This window comes from Theropithecus gelada, chromosome 14, assembly GCF_003255815.1.
Source record: "Theropithecus gelada isolate Dixy chromosome 14, Tgel_1.0, whole genome shotgun sequence".
NCBI lineage: Eukaryota > Metazoa > Chordata > Mammalia > Primates > Cercopithecidae > Theropithecus > Theropithecus gelada.
The window spans coordinates 47205765-47215163 of NC_037682.1; the positions used below are offsets into that span (position 1 = coordinate 47205765).

Genomic DNA, 9399 nt, shown 5'->3' on the forward strand with positions numbered 1-9399 from the left:
CTCTGCAGCCTCAGCCCCCTCAATTCTGAGGAGCAGAGCTGGTCTCCTGCCCTGACAGCTGCCATGCACAGCAAACCTGTCTTGTTCCCACAGGTTGCACAACTGGGATAAATGACCCGGGATGAAGAAACCACTGGCGTCCAGGAACTTGTCTTAGACTGTTTTGTAGGGGAAATGACCTGCAGGGACTTTCCCCAGGAACCACATCCAGCTTTTCTTCCCTCCCAAGAGCCCAACAGGGAAGGCTCAGCATAAATAGCAGCCACCTCTCCCTGGCAGACAGGGACCCGCAGCTCAGCTCCAGCACAGATCAGGTGAGGAGCACACCAAGGAGTGATTTTAAAACTTCCTCTGTTTTCTCTTTCCCAAAAAGATTGTCATTTCCTTTAAAAAATAGTTATCCTGGGGCCTACAGCCATACCATTCTGAAGGTGTCTTATCTCCTCTGATCTAGGGAGGTAAGCAGGGTCGGCCTGGTAGTACTTGGATGGGAGACCACCTAGGAATACCAGGTCTAAAAGCTTTAAGAATAAAAAATTGTGATCTTACTTTGTGTTTATCCCATGTTGAGTTCTGTGCTGGGCAGAGGGATCACACGGTAAATGCATTGTGGGGAATTATAGGCTACTTGAGGGAGTGACAGTCTGGTCATAGCTCCCGCCTTCCTCCATCAATGCCACGTTGGCATCCTCTTACACAGTCAGGCTTTAGGGCTGATGGGTTCAGAACCAAGGGCTTCTGGCTCTGAGTGAGGTCCTGCTGCAAGGTTTCTTAGATGAGCCACTAAGATTCTAATAAGATCCAGTGGAAATAACCAGGCTCTCGTTGGAATATGAGTCCCAAGGAAAGCTGTGCCACCCTTGTGGGCAACTGCCTGACTTCTCCTTTCATTTCAGCACCATGAAGCTTCTCACGGGCCTGGTTTTCTGCTCCTTGGTCCTGGGTGTCAGCAGCCGAGGCTGGTTTTCCTTCCTTGGTGAGGCTTATGATGGTAAGGCTTCAGAAGGTATGCAGGATTTCTGAAGAGAAGCATCATCCTGAACCTCATCAAATGGGGGAAATGATGCTTTCGGAAGGCTGCTTTTGAACCACAGAGTTGCTAGTGTCTGCGTTGCTAAGGCCTGTCATGAACTAGGCTTTGCTGGATTGCCCATCTCGGGTCTTTCAGAGCTGCTGGGAATATCTTCTTTCCCCGTAGTGCAGCTTCTCGGTGTGTTCAGCGGATGGATCACGTTTCAGAAGCCGCTGCAAGGTGTATCAAAAACACATCTCCTGAGCCGTAAGGGACGGGAGATCCAGTAACAACGCACACGGGGTATTTTTGTGCTTTCTTAAGGTTTGAGCCGCTGCCTTAGGTTGTGGTGCCCAACGTGCAGGATGTGCCGGGTGTCTGGGGAGCTGCTCAACAACTTAGAGAGTCAGTCAGTTGCTCAGAGAAAGAACAATCATCCTTTCCAGGAGTAGCTGAGCTGTTTGTTTTGAGTAGAAGATGCAAAATAAGGCCTGCAATTGGTATAAAATGTCCCTCAGCATAAATCTCATAAGAGCATGACTAAGGCTGTTGACCCTTGTGTCTTCTTTCTCCTTCCTCCTTTGCTTTCCTAGTTGGATAATGTACAGGGCTCTTTAGCCTCGCTCTGTCAGGGGCTCCCTTCCAGGTTTGTTCCATTTCCATTCCTTCTCCAGCCTTCTTGACAGGAGATGGGAACTGACGTGCATCAAACTCCCACAAGGATCAGAGCATCTTCTCATTGAATTTCAGAACGACTCTGTGAGGCAGGCATCCTCCCCTCTTTGAAGGTGACAAAGCTGAGGCTTAGAGCAGCTGAGACCGCTGCCCAGGGACTTACTGCCAGTCAGCAGGTGGCAGAGCAGAGGTTTGAGCCCAGCTGTGCCTGAGGTCAGAGCTCTTGCCAGGTAGATGCATCACTGACCAGCTCCTAGAGCTTGATGGTTATGAATCTCAGGCACGCCTTGGCATCACCTGAACTACCCATGCCTGCAACTCCCCAACAGAGTCTGCAGAAACTGGCCTGGGGTGTGGCCTGGGCATCGGGACTTTCAGTTTCTCTCTGGGTGGTTAGAGAGTGCAGCCAAGGCTCACACCTGTAATTCCAGCACTTTGGGAGGCCAAGGTGGATGAATCACTTGAGGTCATGAGTTTCTGAGCAGCCTGGCCAGCATGGTGAAACCCTGTCTCTACTAAAAACAGTAAAATGTAGCCAGGCATGGTGGCAGGCACCTGGAATCCCAGCTACTTGGGAGGCTGAAGCAGGAGAATCACTTGAACCCAGGAAGCAGAGGTTGTAGTGAGTTAGATCGCACCAGTGTGCTCCAGCCTGGGTGACAGAGCGAGACTCCGTCTAAAAAAACAAAAAAAGAAAGTACAGCCAAGGCCGAGCACCACTGCTCTATTGCTTCCTCAAGCAACCCACAGCATCAGTACAGCCTACTGAGAAAGTGTTTAGGGACTTTTATGCTCCTAGCAGTCACTGGGACTCAGGTCACAATGAGATGTATTCCATTTGCAAGAATATATATTTTAGTAGTCAGGGCAGAGGTGCTCTGTGTCTGCCACCTTTCTCAGCATCAGTATTTCATGTCACCACCTCATTCCTATACACTCCTGGATCTTATCACAGACAGCTTCATTCTATAGCAGTGGCTCTTCACCAGGGGACCTGGAGAAGCCAACTAGGATAAAGGAATGTGCTTCTCAACCCACGGTATCCAAGGCTGCTACGATCGCAGGCTGAAAGCTTGAAGTCAGTGGAAGATTTGTCCTTCTTTCATTCCCCTCTAAGGTGTTGTTGGATTTTTCATGTTCTCCTGATGTCCCTTCTGCCTTTCTATTCCTTTCCAGGTGCTCGGGACATGTGGAGAGCCTACTCTGACATGAGAGAAGCCAATTACATAAATGCAGACAAATACTTCCATGCTAGGGGGAACTATGATGCTGCCCAACGGGGACCTGGGGGTGCCTGGGCCGCAGAAGTGATCAGGTAACTGGAGTTCCTGGGATGCCAGGGCTGTGTGAGCAGAGCTTGCCTGCCTTGGACAATCAGGAGGGAGGCGAGCTCCTTGTAGAGAAGTTAGAGGCTGCAGACCCTCCTCCTCTTGCCCTCTCTCTGCCTCTGTGCTCAGTGTGAGGGTCTGAGTGATGGTAGGAGCGAGTGATTCCTCACCCTCCCTCTCTGGGTGCTGTTCATCCAGCCTCGGGTTGCCTAGCCTGGCTGAGTGGGGCGGTGTCCAGGCAGGGGCAGTGTTTTCACCACCACTTCCTTGGCCTTTCTGGGCTCCTCTCAGAGCCCTCCCTTGGAACCCCCATTCCAAGGGAGTTTGGGAGGGTGCGCTGTTGCTCACTGGCCTGGTGATTAATCTCCCTCTTGCCTGCCTGGACTACAGCGATGCCAGAGAGAATATCCAGAAACTCCTGGGCCGTGGTGCGGAGGACACACTGGCTGATCAGGCTGCTAATGAATGGGGCAGGAGTGGCAAAGACCCCAATCACTTCCGACCTGCTGGCCTGCCTGAGAAGTACTGAGCTTCCTCTTCAGTCTGCTTTCAGGAGACCTGGCTGTGAGGCCCTCAGGGCAGGGACACAAAGTTAGTGAGGTCTGTGTCCACAGAAGCTGAGATATGGCATACAATAGGCATCTAATAAATGCTTAAGAGTTTGAATTTGTTGAAACAGTGTGGTCGTTTGGTGCGTACTGCCTGTTTGGTACAAAGGGGAAATCAATGCACACTCACGTGAAGGGTGAGCCTAGGTAGGCCTATGTATTTGGATGTGAGGAGACATTCTTAGCAGTCATAGCGCAGACACCTGCATCAACCCCTCCACAAGTCAGACCTCCTTTTTTCCATACCCTTGTGGATACATTATTGCTATTTCCAGTCCCTTCCTTGTCCAGGCTTCTCATCTCCTGTCAATTATTTCCTGTTGCCTTCTCTGTCCCCCGGTTCTTCGTTCCTCAGTGATCTCTGTTTCTGGAGGCAGGGGACACAGACAATTGAATCATGAAATCCTGCCTCAATGACTGCCACCCCAATCTTCCTTTCATTTCTCAGCAACACCTACAAATTCAGGCATTAATGAATTTCTACCCATTCTGTCTAAAAAATACCTCCAATGCAGTTCTCTTCCACTCTGTTTTTGTTGCCTTATTTCAAGTCTAAATATGTAATGCGACTCCTTTTAAGAATGTTTTCTGAGTTTCTGGACCTTAACTAGATCAAAATTATGGAAGTCGTGGCAGTGAAGAGAGAGCCAGATAGAGAAGAACTGTTTCATCAGTCAGGGTCCCTTTGGAAGACAGAAACCAGGCAGTAATTTGAAAAGGGAAATTTTAATATAAAGAATTATTAACTGATAGCAGCATTAACTTCTAAGAGTACAGCATATGAGAATGTATAAATTTGAGATTGGGCCCCTCACAAGACTGACATTGGATGGCAAATAATTTATTGGGTCCTTCAAGCCAAAACTAACAAACTCCATTGAGGTATTAATGAAACTTGGCAGGAAGCTGCCCAGGGTGTAACTTAACTCTAGGAATGCAGCTAGCGTTCCTGCGACAAATTTGGGAAACTGTCTGCTTGGGGGCAGGAGAGAGGATGTTATCACACCCCCTGGGAAGCCAGCTGTGAAAGTGGAGTGCTCTGGACTGAATTATATCTTGCCAAAATGTGTATCTTGAAACTCCAACTCACAGCATGGCTGTACTATTTTGTTACAGCAGCCCGAGCTGATTAAGATAAGTGGGCTGCTGGTGAACATCATGGACGTCCTACTGAGGTGCCACGGAAATTGTCAGGAAACTGCCTTGGCCTTGGGATGCCACTCAGATCTCTGGGGCGAGTGCCACTGGGTGTCCTGTACAGGAGCTGAGAGGAAGCAAAGCACACACGATCAGGAAAAGATGTCTTCATTTCCTGCTTGGCCCTCTAACACCCTCTATGTGTGAAGATTAACATCATGCCCAACTGGCAAAGGAGAAATGCTTACAGGGTCCAGCTCCAGCATCACAATTAGGGCAAAGGGGTGGGTGTGGAGCTCAAAATAAAGAAACTGTTAACTGGCATACCCCTTTTCTCTGAAAAAAGAATTGAAGAGGACTCCTAAGGTGAGAAGATTAGTTATAAAATTATATTTACAGAGGAAAGACAAACTGATTTGTCAAGGAGGAAGAAAATGTATGGATATAAAGTTGAACTATTTACAGCAGAACTTTCTCATACAGTTCCCATCAAAAGACACTAATGGAAGTGTAGGTATGGGAGGTATAGGAGGTTTAAGTCTGAGTCTCAAAGATGTGTCAATGCCAAAACAAGGCAAAGGCAAGATAAATAAGATGAAGGTGAGAGAGGTGGAAGATTGGCTCATGGGAGCATACTCGATCCACTGCTGAGATTAGTGTTCAGTCTAGTAAGGTCTGAATTGACCCCAAGTTGTAAAAAGAGACTGTAATGCTATTATTAGGATGCTTACAATCAGATTTCTGTCACAAGTACTTAAGTTGTAGATTTTGGGGGGCTGGAGATGAAGAAAAGGAGGGTGAGAGAAAGAATGGCTTTCAAAGGCAAATAAAGCAAGCTTTCAAAGTCTTTGCAGATATACAAAACTTTGCAATCAACATATTATTACTAGAAATAATTCACTGAAGCAAGATTCGGATACAGAAGTTCATTCATCAGTCTGTAAAGGACCAAATCACTCCCCTTCTTGAAATCTACACTTTGAAAAAAAATTTAATTCAGTATAGTCCATAGGTTAAAAATGTTTTAAATCAAAATTTATATCCAAGGAAAAAAGTGCTTTGTTTACCCAGAAATCTGTAATTTGTAAAGTCACACCTAATCCCTATGCTCTGACACACCCAAATACCTTTTATTAATTACTTGGTTTTCCTCAGTAAGAATTAACATGCTTCTCTCTGTTAGAAAAGTTTGAGAAAGGGAAATTGAATTGCTCTATGTTATAGTTGTGTTTTGTTTTGCTTCGTTATTTGAGACAGGGTCTCCCTCTTTTGTCCAGGCTGAAGTGCCATGGCGGGATCATGGCTCACTGTAACCTCGACCTCTCGGGGCTCAAGAGATCCCTCCACTTCAGCCTCTTGAATAATGGGGACTGCAGGTGTGTGCTATGACACTTGGCTAATTTTTGTATTTTTTGTAGAGACGGGGTTTTGCCGTGTCGCCCAGGCTGGTCTTGAACTCCCGGGCTCAAGTAATCTGCCTGCCTTGACCTCCCAAAGTGCTGAGATTACAGGCATGAGTCACTGAGCCCAACCCACTGATATATATATATATATATGTATGTGTATATATATAAATTTGAGGGTGCCCAGATTCACATTGTTTCTGGGGTCATCTGTGAGGGTGTTTCCAGAAGAGATTAACATTTGAATTGGACCCAATAAAGTAGATTGCTATTCTCAGTGCAGTTGGGCATCACCCAATCTGTTGAAGGCTTGAATAGAACAAAATAGAGGAAGGATGGATTTACCTCCCTTTTCCCCTGCCTCGCTGCTTGAGTTGGACATCTCTTCTCATCTTCTCTTGCCCTCAAACTGGATTTACATGATCAGTTCCTCTGGTTCTCAGGCCTTTGAACTCAGACTGAATTACACTTTCCTGAGTTTCTAGCTTGCAGATGGCAGATTGTGGAACTTCTCAGCCGTCATGATCTTGTGAGCCAATTCCTTACAATACATACATACATACATACATACACATACATATACAAATAAATCATTTGTCTTGTGTCTCTCAAGAACCCTGACTAATAGGGTACTGAATCTTTTCAATCTTATCTCCTATGACTTTAATTCATGTACCTCATGCTACACGCAAATTGAGCTGCTTGTTATTTTTAAACATGTCATTGAATTAGGAATTATTTCAGACATTCAGAAATGTGCTTCCATGTGTTCATTCAGCGTTTATTGTTATTTAAAATATTTATTTGTTTATTTATATATTTATTTATTTATAGATTTAAGGGGTACAAGTACAGATTTGCTACACTGATAGATTGCGTAGTGGTGAAATCTGGGTTCTTAGTGTAACCATCACCCGAGTAGTGTTTACTGTACCTGTTAGGTAATTTCTCAACCCTCCACCCCTTTCCACCCTCCATCTTTCTGAGTCTCTAGTGTCTATTATTCCACTCTCTATGTCCATGTATACACATTATTTAGCTCCCATTTATAAGTGAGAAAATGTGATATTTGACTTTCTGGGTTATTTCACTTAAGATAATGGCCGCTAGTTCTATCTATGTTGCAGCAAAAGGCATGATTTCATTCTTTTTAATGGCTGAATAGTATTCTATGGTGTATATATGTGTATACACACATACACACACTCCCCATCATCCGTTGATAGACACTTACATTAATTCCATATATTTGCTACTGTGAATAATAGTATTGTGATAAATACATGCATTCAGGTGTATTTTTTATACCTTTGGGTAGGTACTCAGTAATGGGATTGCTGGGTCAAATGGTAGCTCTGTTTTTAGTTCTCTGGGAAATCTCCATACTGCTTTCCATAGAGGCTATACTAACTGACATTCCCAGGAACAGTGTATAAACATATGCTGGAAGAGGCTATTCTCTTATCTGCCTTATGGCTGCATCCCATCAAAGAGAAAACAACTGCCTTCCACCTGCTCCACGAAATCTCATTATATCAGAGAAGATGACTGAGGAATTCAACCACGACTGGATGGACTTTTTCAAAAGATGACACCTGTTTCTTGGGCTCATTCAAATTTCAAGAGAACCATTTACAAGTTAATTTCTATCCCTCAGGTCCACTCATTCTTCCTAACAATCATTCATGACTCCAAAAAAATTCCCCATCTTCTACATTCCCCATCTTCTCTTCCCCTATGAAGAATGGTATATAATCACCTGTACCCCATTGGTATTTGGGAAATCACTCTCCTGTGATTTTTCCCCGTGCATGTTAAAATAAATGTATATGACTTTTTCTCTTATTAATCTGCCTTTGTCAGTTTATTTTCAGCTGAACTCCGGAGAGTGAAGGAAGAAGCTTTTTTTCTTCATTCCTACATAACCCAGGCATTGATCCAGGCAATGAAGATTCAGTGTAAACAACCACCACTAACAAGACCATGGCCTTTGGAACCTGTGCTAAGAGGCATGGATGAGCTCCCTCAGCATGTGAATGGAGACTGAAGACAGGTCTGAAGGTTCAGTGTAGGTGTCTCCATTCTCTAAGAAGTTTGGAGGAGAAGCTGGATACAGCAAAACAGATTGAGAAGGAGCAGCTGTTGGGAAAGGAGAAAAACTAGGAAAGCATGGTGTTCCAGAGTCCCTGATGGAGCTATTGATTAGTAGTGTCAGATTCTGCTCAGCAGTTGAGGAGTTCACCTTTGGCTTAAGCAACACGGAGTCACTGACTATCTCGTGAAGGTGGTTGCAGGGGAAGGTCTGGAGAACTAAATGGACCAGTGATAAGAGAGAATGGGAGGTGGTATGATAGGACTCCTGGACACCCCAGGCATCAATCAAAACACCACAGACAAGAAGGTGTGGATACAAAAACTAGCAGTTAGAAGAAATAATAGAAAATGAACTCCAACTACTTCTGAAAAAAAAGTAACGAGGGCAATTAATACACTGAATAAAGCCTCAATAAGTACAACAGTGTAGTACTGACTTATATATAGAAAAAACGTGATCAGTGGATCCAAATTCTCAGAATTAGATATAAGTGCATATGAGAATTTTGTATATGATAAAGGTTGTATGTTAACGTAGTAAGTAAAACATGGACTATTCAACAAATGGGATTGGTACAACTGGGTGACCATCTAAAACAACATAATGTTGAAAACATACTGTATATACTATGGTAGGACAAATTCCAAATATGCTAAATATTTATCAACAAATAAGGAAAATAATAATAATAATAATATTAACGTTATCTGGTGAATCTTTTATAACTCAGGGTAAGCTGCAACAATATGGATGGAACTGGAGGTCATCATGCTAAGTGAAATCATTCAGAAACAGAAAGACAAACATCACATGTTCTCATTTATTTGTGGGATCTAAAAATCAAAACAATTGAATTCATGGAGATGGAGAATAGAAGGATGGTTACCAGAGGCTGGGAAGGGTAGTGGGGAAGGGGAAGTGAGGGGAGGTGAGGATGGTTAATGGGTACAAAAAAATACTTAGTATGAATAAGACCTAGTATTTGATAGCACAACGGGGGGACTATAGTCAGTAATTTAGTTGTCCATTGTAAAATAACCAAAGGAGTATAACTGGATTGTTTGTAACATAAAGGATAAATGCTTGAGGGGATGGATACCCAATTTTCCATGATGTGTAATCCCAGCACTTTGGGAGGCTG

General features: G+C 44.3%; 1 protein-coding gene across 3 annotated transcripts; it reads left to right on the forward strand.

The window, feature by feature from the left end:
* Nucleotides 1-242: 242 nt before the first annotated feature.
* LOC112606241 (serum amyloid A-2 protein) lies at nt 243-8964 on the forward strand. 3 transcript variants are annotated; one of them, XM_025356439.1, is made up of 4 exons: nt 243-314; nt 897-991; nt 2864-3002; nt 3406-3687. In XM_025356439.1, the coding sequence occupies exons 2-4, from the start codon at nt 901-903 to the stop codon at nt 3542-3544; spliced, it is 369 nt and encodes a 122-aa protein (XP_025212224.1). In that variant the 5' UTR covers nt 243-314; nt 897-900; the 3' UTR covers nt 3545-3687. The 3 variants fall into 3 exon arrangements, with proteins under 3 accessions (XP_025212224.1, XP_025212225.1, XP_025212223.1); XM_025356440.1 differs by having other exon boundaries at nt 282-458; nt 3406-3675; XM_025356438.1 differs by lacking the exon at nt 3406-3687 and adding an exon at nt 8027-8964 and having other exon boundaries at nt 288-314.
* The last annotated feature ends 435 nt before the right edge of the window (nt 8965-9399 follow it).

Coding starts and splice junctions, on each gene's coding strand:
- LOC112606241 (XM_025356438.1), top strand. CDS start 901: ATGAAGCTTCTCACGGGCCTGGTTTTCTGCTCCTTGGTCCTGGGTGTC. Junction 992..2,863: donor CCTTGGTGAGGCTTATGATG/GTAAGGCTTCAG, acceptor ATTCCTTTCCAG/GTGCTCGGGACATGTGGAGA. Junction 3,003..8,026: donor TGGGCCGCAGAAGTGATCAG/GTAACTGGAGTT, acceptor TGCCTTTGTCAG/TTTATTTTCAGCTGAACTCC.